Here is a 17538-nt window from a genome sequence, read left to right as displayed (position 1 = left end):
ATGATTACTAGTCTGTATTTGTTTTTAAGTATAACAACATTTTAATAATTGCTCTACAGTTCTACATCTATCTATAATCTATCTATCTACCGGTATCTATCTATCTATCTATCTATAATCTCAGGTAATATGGGTAAACATTTTGTGGGGAAAATAAATACTCCTTGGTTGTACTGCTGTACAGCCTGTAAATTAGCAAAGAGAAACAAGCTTTCTAAATTATCTGAAACCCTTTACTTGTACTTTTTGTGGTATAAGCGTTCAAACATTCTTCTTTCCTGCGTTGACCTCCTTATCTTTCCCTCCAGCAGGGGGCGGTGTTTTCTTCTCCTTACTCGTCTTTACTCTTTATTTTATTCAGGAATCCAGGCGTTGTTGACCCGGAACATGAAGTCGCTCACGTTGTATTTGTTTGTTTTCGTTCGCGCCGCAGAGAAGAAAGCAGTCAGTGGCGAGGAGAAGTGTATTTGTAAAATACAGTTTAGCACCAAGGCAATTAAATTAGCTTTACATTGTAAGACCAGACCAGAGGCAACGCCTCATAAAATCATACATTTGAATTCAGCCAGAGAGAATTTAACAAATAGTAAAAATGTCTTGTGAGATCTGGCTTCATGTGGATGTGGATGTGAGGAAGAGGATGCAGCGTGCCGCTCGAGATGTTGACGTCGTGGTGAAGAAGAAGAGAGGAAGAGGAGAAAGAGTGGATCGTGTGGTGATGAAGGTTCTGATGGAAGCGGCTGAAGACGTCCTGGAACTGTTCCATCTCACCGTGCACGACTTGGAAGATACTCTGGAACGCCAGAGGGCGCTGTTGGACACCCTGCTGAACCCACACGTCACACTGAACAGAGATACAGGTAACAGTGATGTAAATAGGTTTTCAATGGAATGGGTCCCAGGGGTGGTCTTTTAGATGGTCCCAGGGACATTTTATGAGTCTTTACGTCAACGACGTTGGAGTACAGTACTGAGTACAGTATTGCATCCCAGCCAGGACCCCTGGAGGCTGGAGGGTGACATGAGTGCGTATTTTCTCACTGGAGCCTGCATCCTAAGTATGCAGGCTATTTTGCATCCCTGCAGGAGAGCAGGTACAGGTGTTACATTTCCGACTGAGAGAACAGTGTTGACTTAGTAGTAGTAGTATGTAGTAACTACATTTACGCAAGTAATGTAGCTGCTTTACTGTAGCTATTTTGAAGCACTGATTGACTTTTGTATTTCACATTTCTGATACGTAGTCGTAGAGTAATGTAGAAAGTTAATCAGACACGGTGGGTCACCGTGGGTGCCCTTGATTTTATTCCTTCCACTCTGACGGAGGCAAAACGGTGTGCACTCACTGTGCACTAAACTGTCCGTCAGACTAAAACAACATTGGCGGTCTCTGCAGCATAAACAAAGCAGACCCGTTTCTTCTTGTTTCTTTTAGCCAACCATGTTGTGCGGCCATTGACAGCGAAAAGTCCTCTGAGCAACGTAAAACTGAAGGAGGAGGTGCTAGGGGGATGCCATACTGTGTCGTTTCGTAGGCTCAGTTTGTCACCTCACACTAAACACTCGGTAAATCCCATGATCTTTTGTGGCCAGACATCATTTACACTTTTCAAAAAGTATGTATTTAAAAGACGTTTATGCCGCGGACAAAGCCAACTCGGCTTGTGACAAATCATGACAATAAACACAACGTTTTGGGCCGATAAAATAATTGGAAGGAAAAAAAAGGCAGGGTACAACCCTTTTTTTTCTTGCTAATTATTTGATCGGCCCAAAACATTGTTTATTGTCATGATTTGTCATGACAGTTGGGAGTTGGCTTTGTCCGCAGCGTAAACGTCTTTAAATAAATACTTTTAAAAAAAAAAGTCTATGAGGAAAATTAACGAGGAATTGTCTTCCGGGGCTCTCGTCGTCATGAAAGAGGGCGGGACTACAGCGCTCTATAGTAAATCATAATAATCGCTGTAAAATGTTGGAAAAAAAACATATTTAGTCACTTATATTTCCCGCCCCCCCTATCGAAACTGGCTAAAATCGCTGAAATGAAAAAGTGTTTTACTTTTAACACTCATCTTTTACTTTCTCTAATAACAACCTAAAACATGAACCTTGGTTGAAAGAAACAAAGTTGTCCTTTAACTCGTTTTGTTTACACATTGAACATTTGAGTAAATCTTAAAGACAAATGTATTGTATTAAAATCCCCCCCCCCCCCCTCTCTCTCTCTCTCTCTCTCTGTCTAGACTTACAGCCTTATCACAGCCACACACGAACAACCAATGACTGTGAACCTCATCCAGAACCAACCAATGCCTGCCAACTTCATCCAGAACCAGCCAATGATGGTCAACCTCATTCACAACCAACCAATGACAGCCAACCTCGTTCAGAACCAACCAATGACAGCCAGCCTTGTCCAGAACCAGCCAAAGACGGCCAACCTCGTTCAGAACCTGCCAATGACAGCCAAGCTTGTCCAGAATCAGCCATTGACGGCCAACCTTTTCCAGAATCAGCTAATGACGGCCAACCTCATCCGGAATCAACCAATGACAGCCAACTGTGTCCAGAACCTGCCTGTGATGTGAATGAAGCGCTGTCCCCAGGCAGCAGTATGGTTGAGGAGGAGCAGGATGAGGATGATGATGATGATGATGATTATGATAAAGATTATGACCCTGGGGTTGAGGACGTTACGAGAGAGAGTGAGGAGGAGAGTTCAACATTAAAGAGTCCAGAATCAGAGAGTTCAACATTAAAGAGTCCAGAATCAGAGAGTTCAACATTAAAGAGTCCAGAATCAGAGAGTTCAACATTAAAGAGTCCAGAATCAGAGAGTTCAACATTAAAGTCAAGGGTTCATACAGGTAAGCCTACTGTGTGATATTGTATTGATTAGAGCAGTGGTTCCCAAACGTTTTAGCTCAAGACGCCACGTTGCGAGTGAATCTGCTGATCTTAATTTTCACTACTAACTTATGACGTATGGGAATTATTATTTTTATTTTATTTATGAAATACTTTTGTAAAATGTTGGAATTGTTTTTAATTGATGAAAAAGCCTTTTTTACTTTTTTAAATCTTCTGAAATAATGATACAAAAAATAATGTAGGAGATATTTACTCGCAACTCATACAAATTGCCATAAAAACAGAGACAGTTCTTGGTGACCCTAGTTTCCTGAGGTACTTCACTGTCCATCTACATTCTGTGTATGTGATTCTGACTATTGACCTTGCTTATTGTAAGGTGCTGGTAACTGGGATATGAGCATGCCTAAATTGTAAATTTCCCGTCACAATGTTTTTTTGTAACTGTCTAATGTCATGTTATATATTAGGTCATTTGTCATATCTGCCCTGTGGAATTTGTGTTTACAAAACCTAAAAGGCAAAGTGAAATTGCAATTACCTCAGCTAAAATGTCACTATTGCACACAGGAGGGAAACCATTCAGTTGTGAGGTGTGTGGCAGAACATTCAGAATGAAGGTATGCCTGACGCGCCACATGAGAGTTCATCAGGGAGAGAAACCATACCAGTGTAAGGTAAGTTCCATTCCCTACAGAGCCAATGGACCTGGTCTCTAATGTCTCATTCACACCAGTATGTTTTACTGCAATTAAAACGAATGCTGCTGCGTAGTGCCTATTTAAACAAACACATTCTAGTTTGCCAAAAAACAAGGGTTTCGCTTCGCTTCCAAACGCACCTGATTTTGTTTCACTGAAGGTGTGAATGCAATCTGCATCAAATCAAGGAAATGAAGCAAACACTGTGGCAGATGTCTGTGTGTAAACATGGAGCCCTGTCACTGTGTGTGGGGAGTGGGGACTTTCTTCATCTCGTTTAAATATAAATACTTAAATTAAACAAACTGTTTAGCTCTGCATGATCTATGCTAACTCTAGCTATTTTGTAGTGGTGTAAACCACTCCTACGACTGGCTTTGTTAGTTTACGTGTCTGTCTGTCTGTCTGTCTGTTCGTACCAAGAAATGAGCATGGTTGCTATGGTCACTCAGTTCACACGGGTGTGATTTCATTACGTCAGACATTACGTCAGACCACAGCTGATCAGGCTATATAATACCTTACACCACTCAGTTCACACGGGTGTGATTTTTATTCTACTGAAGCTTTTGTCTTTAGGTATAGTAATGATTTGTTATATGTCTTTTATGACACTATGTTAAGATGACCTTATGTTATCTTCAAAAGTTAAACATACTTCCGTGCCCCCGGGGTAGCGGGAGTGACGCCAATTCAGGACCGGAGCCTCTTTTGGGGTTTTTACCCTTCAAGTTGGGAACCCCTCTTGGGATTGATGTTAACTTGTTGTTATGTTATTGTTCAGTATATAGCAAGCAACATAACATTTTTGTATTTTTCATATATATATATTGGAATTGTTTTTAGAATACTATTTAGAAGGCGTTTTTAGAATCGGCCTTAGTCCTAAATGGGTTCATCTAAAAGATGTATACTCTCTATACAATCCTCCTGCCTGATGCAGAGTGTGTCTGTACTCTTAACTGCTGTGCTGCCTCATGCGATTGAGTCCCCCCCCGCCCCCCCTGGGTTTAATAAATGTCTGTCTGTCTAAGGTGTGCAAGAAGGCGTACTACCACTCCCACTCTCTGCATAGACACGTCGCCGAACACCACACGAACCAGCACGTTTGCGCCGTCTGCAGGGAAGAGTTCAGCACGAGGCGGGATCTGGTGCACCACCAGAGGACCACACACCGTCCCGACAACGAGGAGCAGCCGGAGGTGCGCCGCCCCAGACCGCACCCCGCTTACAAGTGCAAAGCCTGCGGAGAGGAGTTCGCCTTGAAGAAAGACATTCTGAAACACGTCCTTATGCACGCGAAGGTAAGGCCTGCCCGCCGCCATCACCATTGTTACGTAACCATTGTTTATTTACGTAAATAAAATAAATAAACTAATGGCAGAAATAGTTGATCTACAAGCTCAAGTTTGTAGATTGGCTATTTCTACTATATTTATAGTAATTCTGACTTTCTTATTACTATATTTAAAGTAGGAAATTATTAAATATGCCCTATTTTGGCCATAGTGCATTATTTATTTAATTATTTGTATATGTTGGTAACGACTCTGTTTAGTAATTTCTTTGTTTATCTAAGTTATTTGTCATATCTGCCCCCAATTTTTATTTACAAAGCCTAAAAGCCAAACTGAATTTAAAATTTTACACGTTCCAATTCCAATGTTTCCAAATATTATACTAGATGGGAGTCCACGGCCAAATACATAGTTTTGGGGCGTGACAAAAATTGTCGGGTATTATTGGGTTAACTGTGCTATTATAAATAAAGGTGACCTGACTTGATGTAGTGTAAATGTGTAATCCTATTGTTTTTTTCCCCATTTTGTGTCAAGGACACATCATCATCGTTGTGTTGTGGTCTGTGCGGCCATCAAACCGAGGACACACACAGTCTCTCGGTCCACCTGCAGTCCCACAGAGAGTCCCACGTGTGTCACGTGTGTGGGCAGGGTTCCACCTCCGCCTGCGCTCTAGACACGCACATGAGAGTCCATACCGGTGAGAAACCTTTCAAGTGCGCCGAGTGCGGCAAGGATTTTGTTCAGAAGGGAAATCTGATGACGCACATGAAGTTCCACAACAAAGAGAGGACCTTCATGTGTCGGGTGAGCGGCTGCAGTCAAGGCTTCATGCAGTCCGGGGATCTGAAGAGGCACGGGTTGACGCACGGGATCAAACACCGTAAGGCGCGCCGCCCCAGACAGAGACGGCTCAACGCTCACAAGTGCAAAGCCTGCGGAGAAGAGTTCGCCATGAAGAAAGACATTCTGAAACATGTCCAGACGCACGCGAAGGTAAGGCCCGCCCGCCCGCCGTCACCATTGTTACGTAATCACCCTTAATGTCATTAAGTCTGTAGACTGGCCATTTCCACTATTTAAGGTATGAAATGACTAAATATGCCTTATATCGGCCATAGTACCTTTTTTTTTTAATGTTGGTAACAACCGTGTTTTGTAATTGCTTTGTATATTTACGTTATTTGTCAAATCTGACCTGTGCAATTTTAATTTACAAAGCCTAAAGCCAAACAGAAATGTATTTTTTACACGTTCCAATTTCAATATTTAAAGTTAAAAAATAATTAATTAATAAAAAGAAAAATGAGAACCACTGGTATAGCAACATAAGGTTGACATTCTTTGCATTGGGTCCTCGGGTCTTAACCCATTCAGACCTGGTGTAACGTACATGTTGTTTTACCTTTCATGCCGGGAGCTACCTCTGTGTCTCATATAGCAACATCATTTATTTTTTAATTTTTTGAGCGCCGCTAGCCCCTCCTATGTCCAGCTTTGAGGGTTTATGTAAACACAAACATTGTCCTAACACAAACATTGAATGCCATTGACAATGAATGGGCAGTTTTGAGTGTTTGTGCAAACACAAACATTGAAGACGATGGTGAGGACGCAAATTGTGATTGGCCGGATTGAGATGATGTATGATAATAACAGCGCACTCACTTCACACGGGTGTGATTTTTTTTATTATTAAATTATGGAGGGACAGATAGTAGGCTGACAGGAAATGGGGAGAGAGATGGGGGAGTGACATGCAGTAAAGGCCGTCGGGAACGGGAGTCGAACCCGCGGCACACTGCCAGACTAGACTACCAGCCAAGGTGCCTGGACCGCTGAGCCACGGCCCAGGCCCGGGTGTAATTTTTTAATAACAATTTGAAGGTTTTCATAAAACCCTAGGTTAGGTTTTAGAAGGCGTTTTTAGAATCAGCCTCAGGTCTAAATGGGTGACTTAACATAACATAGTAATAATAGGTGTAATGTTTTTCTTTTTTTCTCTTTGTGTCAAGGAGTCATCGCCATCATCATCGTTGTGTTGTGGTCTGTGCGGCCATCAAACCGAGGACACACACAGTCTCTCGGTCCACCTGCAGTCCCACCTGAGTCACGTGTGTCACGTGTGTGGGATGGCCATCCCTATCACCACTCTAGAAGCGCACATGAGAGTCCATACCGGCGAGAGACCGTTCAGCTGCGCCGAGTGCGGCAAGGATTTTACACACCAGGGAAATCTGACGGTGCACATGAAGATTCACATCGGTGAGCGGAAGTTCGCCTGCGACGTCTGCGGCAAGACGTTCCTCCAGAAGCATGTCCGGGACACACACCTAAGGTTCCACAACAAAGAGAGGACCTTCATGTGTCGGGTGAGCGGCTGCGGTAAAGGCTTCATGCAGGACGTGGACCTGAAGAGGCACAAGTTGACGCACACTGGGGAGAAACCCTATGTGTGCACCATCTGTGGCAGCCGCTTCCAAGCCAGAAGGACCCTGAACATTCACATGAACAACACTCACAGCAGCAACGGCACTACGGAGAAAAGGAGGGGAAGGAAACGACAGACTGGAGATCATGCCTTGGAGAACAGTGGAGAGGACACTACGGGGAAGACGGTGAAACGAAAAAGAAAGAAAGTATGAACTAATACTGTGTGCACAAGCATCAGAAAGGTGATGTGAAATGTCATATGTTTTCTTTATCCTGAACCAATTATCTGACAAAGGTGGCTATCATTAAAAGACGTGTTCATTAAAAGCTGGTCCACTCGGATCTCATTGAATTCAATGCATTCCATTGACCTTCTGGCTCCAGTTTGCCTCCCAGTGCAGCTATGGTGCATGCTGCGACGTAGTACGTCTGTCCTATTCCTCTTTATGTATCATTGCTGTCGGGCAGAAACCTTGTATCTCCATTATATGCCAACTGTCTTTTCTTGTTTTGTAAATTAAGTTAAATTAAAATCTAGAAGCTCACAAGGTGTGACCATGTGGCGTGTTGTGAGCTTGTAGATCAGCTGTTTTCACAATAATTATTGTAAACTATTTTAGAAAATAATAATTAAAGGAACGGTTTTGGACACGAAAAGGTTTCCACCCGACAGGAACCTTGGTGATGAGCAGGTAGTTTGCTCAGTGGATTAAACAATTTTGGGCGGGAACCCCTTTTGGCGTTAGCATTATGTTATGCTTTAGCTATTGAAAAATAGCAGATCTACAAGCTCATAGCGCGCCACCGAGTGGCGCGCTACGAGCTTGTAGGTCTGCTATTTTTGAAAAATCGAAGAACCACTGACATACTGTAGAAACATAGCTTTTTCAGAAAACTCAGGATGTAGAAGACATTTTTAGAATCTGATCTCAGGTCAAAGTGGATTATTGATCCAGTATGTTGTGAATGTTGAATGTAGACTTTTAAAGACATTTTAATGTTCTGTGTCCTTAAATCACCTTTATAGACTGCTAGATTCTATATTATCTGCTACAATAAACATCTTTATTGCTAATATTCCACACTAGAAAGTTGGAGTTGGTCATAGAGTTGGAAATTACGATAATTATTCCATGTCACTGTTCAGAGCCTGTTGTGTTGACATTATTATTTATTTATTTCAACCTAGCATCTTTATTTTGCATACAAAAAAAAGGAACACATAACTTCATATATACTCAAAAAGTACAAAACAGCTTTTATTTTTTCAGTTTGAAACTGAACTTGATCCTTCACCACAGCCCCAGAACAACAGTGACTATATACCTTGTTAATGATGATCTTTGACTGAAAAAAAGACCTTGGTTATGCTGTACGGCAGTACAGCCTGTAAATATTATAAGCAGAGTATAACACGTTTTCTGTCTGAAACCCTTTACTTGTACCCTCTACATGTACTTTAAAGCGTTCAAACATCCTTCCTGCCTTGGTCTCCTTACCCCCCCCCCCTTTTGTGCGTAGTTCCCAGTTCGTCGATGGGAACTATCAATTCTTGAGTTATGTAAATATTTAGTTATTACTTAGGGCAGGGGTGGGCAACTTTGACGATGGAGAGGGCCACTATATTTCCACACTCACTCCAGAGGGCCACATTGCTGTCGTAGCAAAAATAGCAGATCTACAAGCTCAAGACACGTTTTGAGCTTGTAGATCTGCTATTTTTTCTATATTCGAATTGAAATCTTGAATTATTTTTTGCTATTTTTGAATTGGAATCCTGAAAATTAACATTTTTATGTAATTTCAAATGCCTTTAATTATATGTGTGTTGAAGCATTGAGCTACTAATTTAGACTGAAGTAATTAAAGCGGGTCATGTGTTTGCATGTTGTGGAATTGTAAACAGCTGAAACCAATAATATATCAGTATTCTGATATGAACCTGAGGGCCACATTAAGTGAAGGTGGGGGCCGCATGTGGCCCCCGGGCCGCCAGTTCCCCATGTATGACTTAGAGATACCTAATTTGTGTGGTGCAACTGCTTATATAACTCTATGAGTGCAACAGCTTACATTTTAGTAATACAATGCATAAGCTATAACTATGCTAAGTTTGTTAGTGTGAGGTGGTGGTGCACCCTGGATCCTGGTCATTTCAAACCTTTGAGTTTATCTTTCCCTCCAGCAGGGGGCGGTGTTGGATGTCTTCTCCTTCACGCGTCTTGGGGTTGTTGACACGGAAGTCGCTCACGTTTTTGTTTTCGTTCGCGCGCCGCAGCGAAGAATGCAGTCAGTGGCGAGGAGAAGTGTGTTTATTTGTAAAACGACAAGGCAATTAAATTAGATTTACATTTTAAAACATTAAACAGAGGCAACGCATCATAAACACATTTGTATTCAGTAAAAAAGGAGAGAAGTTGTGGTAAAACAAACAAAATGTCTTGTGAGATCTGGCTTCATGTGGATGTGGATGTGAGGAAGAGGATGCAGCGTGCCGCTCGAGATGTTGACGTCGTGATGAAGAAGAAGAGAGGAAGAGGAGAAAGAGTGGATCGTGTGGTGATGAAGGTTCTGATGGAAGCGGCTGAAGACGTCCTGGAACTGTTCCATCTCACCGTGCACGACTTGGAAGATACTCTGGACCACCAGAGGGCGCTATTGGACAGACTGCTGAACCCACACGTCACACTGAACAGAGATACAGGTAACAATGTAAATAGGTTTTCAATGTAATGGGTCCCAGGGGTGGTCTTTTAGAGGAGTCCCAGGTTTCTGATTGAAGTATTTATTAACAGTTTATTCACCATTTGCGGAATTACAGTACATTGCAAGCACACCTCCATACAAAAGCTGTTTTACTGTGGACGACACCATAACGCATTACAATAGGGTCCACCATTTTCAATTCATCAATACATTTAGAGAAGTCCAAATATACACTTCTATATAGCCAAAAATTATACATGGGTATCTTGGTGGTGTAGCAAATCTTGTGGACCAGAGCCATTGCAAGATGCTGTACTCTGTCGTCAACCCTAAGCCATTCCAGCCTGTTAGGAGAGTGAGGCCAAGTAGTTTGTTTTGGGATGTCTGGAGCCTTGTTTTCAAGGCCTTACCACCCTGTTAAGCGTTATTCATAGTCTGGATTTTCGGCGTCACAAGCCGCAGTGAAGAGCAAACCACCGCCCCAGCCCTCCTCTCTGTTTTTACTCACCACCGATCAACGTTATTTCAGCTCCGGTGGTCACCTCCCACCGGAGCGGTGGTCACCTCACCACCGAAAATCCAGACTATGAATGAGCCTTTAGGGTCTTCAAGGTGTTTTTATTGACCAGTGAGGAGATCCTGTGTCCTAAAACACGAACCTTGGTTGAACAAAACAAAGTTGTCCTTTACCTCGTTTTTGAGTGGTGCAAACCACTCCAACAACCAGCTTTGTCTGTATCTATGTTTGTGTCCGTGTATGTGTGTATGTGTGTACCTATACGTGGGACCCAAAAAATGAGCGTGGTTTAATACTATGGTCACTGACATTTCGTCAGACCACAGCTGATCAGGCTATATAAGACCTTGCACCACTCAGTTCACACAGGTGTGATCTTTTTTTTACACATTGAACATTTGAGTAAATCCAAAGACATATGTATTGTATCAAAATCCTCTCTCTCTCTCAACCAATAACTGGCAATCTGTTCCAGAACCAACCAATGACTGTGAACCTCATCCAGAACCAACCAATGACTGCCAACTTAATCCAGAACCAGCCAATGACGGCCAACCTCATTCATATCCAACCAATGACAGCCAGCCATGTCCAGAACCAGCAAAAGATGGCCAGCCTCGTTCAGAACCAGTCAATGACGGCCAAGCTTGTCCAGAACCAGCAAATGACGGCCAAACTCATTCACAACCAACCAATGACGGCCAACCTTTTCCAGAACCCGCCAATGACGGCCAATCTCGTTCAGAACCAACCAATGAAAGCCAAGCTTGTCCAGAACCAGCAAATGACGACCAACCTCGTTCAGAACCAACCAATGACGGCCAACCTTTTCCAGAACCGGCCAATGACGGTCAACCTCATCCGGAACCAACCAATGACGGCCAACCTCCATCGAAATCAACCAATGACAGCCAACCGTGTCCAGACCCAGCCAGTGATGTGAATGAAGCGCTGTCCCCGTACAGCAGTATGGTTGAGGATGATGATGATGATGATGTTGATGATAAAGATTATGACCCTGGGGTTGAGGACGTTATGAGAGGGAGTGAGGAGGAGAGTTCAACATTAAAGAGTCCAGAATCAGAGAGTTCAACATTAAAGAGTCCAGAATCAGAGAGTTCAACATTAAAGAGTCCAGAATCAGAGAGTTCAACATTAAAGAGTCCAGAATCAGAGAGTTCAACATTAAAGAGTCCAGAATCAGAGAGTTCAACATTAAAGAGTCCAGAATCGGAGAGTTCAACATTAAAGTCAAGGGTTCATACAGGTAAGCCTACTGTGCGATATTGTGTTGATTAGAGCAGTGGTTCCCAAATGTTTTAGCTCAAGACGCCACGTTGCGACTGAATCTGCTGCTCTGAATGTTTTTAATTGATGAAAAAGCCTTTAACTTTTGTAAATCTTCTGAAATAATAAATAAATAATGTAGGAGATATTTACTCGCGACTCATACAAATTGCCATAAAAACAGAGGTACTTCACTGTCCTGAGGTACTTCACTGTCCATCTACATTCCGTGTATGTGATTCTGACTATTGACCTTGCTTATTGTAAGGTGCTGGGGATATGAGCGTGCCTAAATAGTCGATTTCCTGTCACCATTTTACAAAGTCGCCCTTTTGCAATTATTTGAGCTAATTGCAATTATTTTGCACAATTGTTGGCCTTGTTTTCTGTTGGAAAATGTTGGTTGGTCACAGCGTGCAACCCACTGTGAGCTTGTACAGGCTATTTTAGAAAGCAACATTATTTCCTTTGATCATATGTACTGGTAACTGTCTAATTTCATGGTTTCATTGCACATCTGCCCTGTGCAATTTGTGTTTACAAAACCTAAAAGGCAAAGTGACATTTTATATTATGGTCCAATGTTCGATGCAAAAAAACCCACACACAATTAAATCATTTGTACGACAATTACATTAGCTAAAATGTCACTATTGCACACAGGATTGCACACAGGAGGGAAACCATTCAGTTGTGAGGTGTGTGGCAGAACATTCAGAACAAAGTTAGGCCTGAGGCGCCACATGAGAGATCATCAGGAGGAGAAACCATACCAGTGTAAGGTAGGTTCCATTTAGACCCTACAGATCCAATGGACCTGGTCTCTAATGTCTCATTCACAGTTTCACACCAGTATGTTTTACTGCGATTAAAACGAATCCTGATTCCGTTTTGTCGGAAAGTGTGCTTCATTTGGCAGGTGTGAAGGCTCATTCGAATTTTGGTGCTGAACAAATGCATTCTAATTCACCAAAAAACGGGGGTTTCGCTTCGCTTCCATGCGCACCTGATTTCGATTCACTGCAGGTGTGAATGCAATCCGCATCAAATCAAGGAAAGCAAACAATGTGGCGGATGTCTGTCTGTCTGTGCGTAAACATGGACCGCGCTCACTGTGTGGGGAGTGGGGACTTCTTTATCTCGTTTAAATATAGATACTTAAATTAAACAAACTGTTTAGCTCTGCATGATCTATGCTAACTCTAACTGTTTTTGTTCTACTGGAGCTTTTGTCTTCAGGTATAGTAATGATTTGTTAGGTCTTGTAGATGACCTTATGTTATCTTCAACAGTATAACATACAGTACTTCCGTGCCCCAGAGGTAACGGGAGTGACGTCAGGACTTCAATTCAGGACCGGAGCCTCTTTTGGGGGTTTTACCCGTCAAGATGGGAACCCCTTTTGGGATTGATGTTAACTTGTTGCTATGTTCAGTATATAGCAACATAACATTTTTGTATATTTTGAATAAATATTTGAAGTTTTACGGAATACTTAGGTCAGGATTTAGAAGGCGTTTTTGGAATCGGCCTCAGTCCTAAATGGGTTAATATAAAATATGTATACAGTCTATACAATCCCCCTGCCTGATGCAGAGCGTGTCTGTACTCTTACTGCTGTGCTGCCTCATGCGATTGAATTCCCCCCTGGGTTTAATAAAATGTCTCTTGTCTGTCTAAGGCATGCAAGAAGGAGTACTACCACTGGACCTCTCTGAATAGACACGCCGCCGAACACTGGAGGAACCGGCACGTTTGCGCCGTCTGCAGGGAAGAGTTCCGCACGAGGCGGGATATGAGGCGCCACCAGAGGACCAGCCACCAGAGGACCACACACCGTCCCAACAACGAGCAGCGGCCGAAGGTGCGCCGGCGCTGCCCCAGACAGCTCACAGTCTACAAGTGCAAAGCCTGTGGAGACGAGTTCACCGTGAAGAAAGACCTTCTGAAACACGCTAGGACGCACGCGAAGGTAAGGCCCTTCATCGCGGTTATCACAATGCCATTTAAAATAAAGTAATGGCAGAAATAGCAGATCTACCAGCTCAAGTTTGTAGTTTGGCTATTTCCACTATATTTAAAGTATGTAATTACTAAATATGTCCTATATCGGCCATAGTACATGATCTTTTTATAATTATGTTGGTAATGACCGTGTTTAGTAATTTCTTTGTATATTAAAGTTATTTGTCATATCTTCCCAGTGCATTTTTTTAAAAGCCTAAAAGCCAAACAGAAATATTTTTTTACACATTCCAATTCCAATGTTTGCGGCTAAATACGCAATTAAATTATTGTATCACAATTATTTGCTCTACGATTAATTATCTTTTATGATCTTGCACCATAAGAATGGAAATCAAGCTTTATTGACACATAACAGTCAGTCTGTGGGCAACTAACTGATGGTCTATTTTGATCAATGAATGTATTTTAACTCTTGTGTTTAAATTGTATTGCTTTATGTTATTTGAATTATGCTGTATTTGTATGAGGTATTGCTTTTCATGTTTATTTTTCCTATGTTGTATTTTATGAGGTCTTTATGATGTTATTTTGAATGGAAAGCACTTTCAACTACTAATATATATAGTTTTTATTTTATTTTTTATCACATTTAACTCAAATCTTTGCTTCTGGGGGTCCCTGGAACAGAATATGTTGATGGGAGTCCACGGCCAAATAAATGTAGTTTTGGGCGTCCTTGACAGGAAAAGAAAAATGAGAACCACTGGTATAGCAACATAAGGTTGACATTCTTTAGCCTGGCTAATAAGCCAGACGTCCTCGGGTCCCATTTAGACCTGGTGTAACCTACACGTTGTTTTACCTTTCATGCTGGGAGCTACCTCTGTGTCTCATTGATTGATTGATTGAAGAATTTATTAACAGTTTGCAGAATTACAGTACATTTCAAGCACAAACTCAATACAAAGGCTGTTAACTGTGAGTGGACGACCCAATTAAGCATTACACTTGTTTCCAATAGGGTCCACCATGTTCAAATCATCAAAACATTTAGAGACGTACAAATAGACACTTCTATAGACAGAACAGGAATTCATCATACACCTCTGTGTCTCATATAGCAACATATATATATTTTTTAGCTTTGAGTGTTTGTGTAAACACAAACATTGAAGACGAAGGTGAGGACGGAAATTGTGATTGGCCGGAATGAGATGATGTATGATGATGTATATGATAAGAGCGCCCCTCACTTCACACGGGTGTGTGTTTTTTGAGTGGTGCAACTACTCCATTACACAGCTACAGTATGTGTGTCCCTGGGTCTGTCTGTCTGTCCAAGCACGAATAGCTTGGTTGGTTTTCACCATTTCTCAACCGTTTCGGACGCAGGGCGGCTTGCCGGAAACGGCCCGGGCCGGCCCCCTGGGCACATTCCTGGGGGTCTGGATGTTCCAGGGACCCCCGGGGACCCCCACATGGTAACTCTGTCATTTCTCGACCGTTTCGGACGCGGGGCAGCTCGCCGGAACCGGGCCAGCCCCCTGGCCGCATTCATGGGGGTCTGGATGTTCCAGGGACCCCCGGGGACCCCCACATGGTAACTGTCATTTTTCAACCGTTTCGGATGCGGGGCGGCTCGCCGGAACTGGGCCAGCCTCCTGGGCACGTTCCTGGTGTTCTGGATGTTCTGGGGACCCCCCAGGGACCCCCGGGGACCCCCACATGGTAACTGTCATTTCTCGACCGTTTCGGATGCGGGGCGGTTCGCCGGAACCAGGCCGGCACCCTGCCCGCGTTTCTGTGGGTCTGGAACTTCTGCGGACCCCCCGGGGGCCCCCACATGGAGTTGCACCACTCACTTCACACAGGTGTGATTTTTACTAACAATTTGAAGGTTTTAAGAAAACCTTAGGTTAGGTTTTAGAAGGTGTTTTTACAATCGGCCTCAGGTCTAAATGGGTGGTCAAATGTGCTATACAAATAAAGGTGACTTGACATGACATAACATAGTAATAGGTGTAACGTTATTGTTTTTTTCTCTTTGTGTCAAGGAGTCATCGCCATCATCATCATCGTTGTGTTGTGGTCTGTGCGGCCATCAAACAGAGGACCCACACAGTCTCATGATCCACCTGCGGTCCCACCTAGGTCAAGTGTGTCACGTGTGTGGGAAGGGTTTCCCCAACACCACCGAACTAGCCGTGCACATGAGAGTTCACACTGGTGAGAAACCGTTCAGCTGTGCCGAGTGCGGAAAGGATTTTAAACAACAGGGCAATCTGGCAGAGCACTTCAGAGCAATCCACAGCGGCGAGCGGAGGTTCGCCTGCGACATCTGCGGCAAGGCTTTCGTTGTTAAGCAAGTCCGGGACGCACACCTGAGGTTCCACAACAAAGAGAGGACCTTCATGTGTCAGGTGAGCGGCTGCGGTAAAGGCTTCATGCAGCGCGTGGACCTGAAGAGGCACAAGTTGACGCACACTGGGGAGAAACCCTATGTGTGCACCGTCTGCGGTGAACGCTTCCAAGCCAAGAGGTCCCTGAACATTCACATGAACAACACTCACGGCAGCAACGGTGCTACAGAGAAGAGGAGGGGAAGGAAACGACAGACCGGAGATCATGCCGTGGAGAACAGTGGAGACACCACGGAGAAGAAGGTGAAACGAAAAAGAAAGAAAGTATGAACTAATACTGTGTGTACAAGCATCAGAAAGGTGATGTGAAATCTGATATGTTTTATTTTTCCTGAACCAATTATCTGACAAAGGTGGCAATCATTAAAAGACGTGTTCATTAAAAGCTGGTCCACTCAGCTCTCATTGAATTCAATGCATTCCATTGACCTTCTGGCTCCAGTTTGTCTCCCAGTGCAGCTATGGTGCATGCTGCGACGTAGTACGTCTGTCCTATTCCTCTTTATGTATCATTGCTGTCGGGCAGAAACCTTGTATCTCCATAATATGCCAACCGTCTTTTCTTTTTTGTAAATTATACATGTGTAAATTCCAACCGTCTTTTCTTTTTTGCAAATTATACATAATATGTAAATTATACATATTATTATTCGTATTCAAAAGTGTCACACAAAAGTAGTGAAAATAGCAGATCTAGAAGCTCACAAGGTGTGACCGTGTTGCGCGTTGTGAGCTTGTAGATCAGCTGTTTTCACAATACAAATTCTAAATAATGTTATAAAATTATAGTTAAAGGAACGGTTTTAGACAAGAACAAGGTTTCCATCCGACAGCAACCTTGGTGATGAGCAGGTAGTTTACTCAGTGGATTAATGATCCAGTATGTTGTGAATGTTGAGCTGTAAGACTTTTAATGTTCTGTGTCTTTATAAATCACCTGCATAGACTGCTAGATTCTATATCCACTATAAGGGTTAAACATCTTTATTTCTATATACAAAACAGCTGATCGACAAGGCAGCACACAGCATGTGATGCATCGTGGATCTGAGCCTGTATATGTTTTTAAGTATAACAACATTTTAGTAATTGCTCCTTTTCTTTTTAAAACATGTTATCTGTCATCCAAGATGGATGACAGATTCCGAGACTGAGTGGATTAAAACACCTTTTTTTTTGTATCAAAAACAACGGAATTCCGGGTTTCAGAACCCGGAGAATAATCAGACAGGTGGGGCAACCAGGAAAGCACCTTGGATTTTGTTCAGTGTTACTTTGAGGCAGGTGGTTTCGCTCAACGCACCCAAGGGCAAGGCTATAAGTCTTTGAAC

At 42.8% G+C, this 17538-nt stretch overlaps 1 protein-coding gene across 3 annotated transcripts; it reads left to right on the top strand.

The window, feature by feature from the left end:
• The first annotated feature begins 387 nt into the window (after window positions 1–387).
• LOC306938372 (uncharacterized protein) lies at window positions 388–16598 on the top strand. 3 transcript variants are annotated; one of them, XM_079522515.1, is made up of 6 exons: window positions 388–860; window positions 2247–2870; window positions 3445–3551; window positions 4610–4879; window positions 5411–5872; window positions 15842–16598. In XM_079522515.1, the coding sequence occupies exons 1-6, from the start codon at window positions 593–595 to the stop codon at window positions 16475–16477; spliced, it is 2367 nt and encodes a 788-aa protein (XP_079378641.1). In that variant the 5' UTR covers window positions 388–592; the 3' UTR covers window positions 16478–16598. The 3 variants fall into 3 exon arrangements, with proteins under 3 accessions (XP_079378641.1, XP_079378643.1, XP_079378642.1); XM_079522517.1 differs by lacking the exons at window positions 3445–3551; window positions 4610–4879; window positions 5411–5872 and adding exons at window positions 12483–12601; window positions 13501–13791; XM_079522516.1 differs by lacking the exons at window positions 388–860; window positions 2247–2870; window positions 3445–3551; window positions 4610–4879; window positions 5411–5872 and adding exons at window positions 9546–10013; window positions 11008–11799; window positions 12483–12601; window positions 13501–13791.
• The last annotated feature ends 940 nt before the right edge of the window (window positions 16599–17538 follow it).

This window comes from Electrona antarctica (assembly GCF_951216825.1).
Source record: "Electrona antarctica genome assembly, chromosome: 15".
Classification (NCBI taxonomy): Eukaryota; Metazoa; Chordata; class Actinopteri; order Myctophiformes; family Myctophidae; genus Electrona; species Electrona antarctica.
This window is presented reverse-complemented; position numbering and strand designations above follow the sequence as displayed.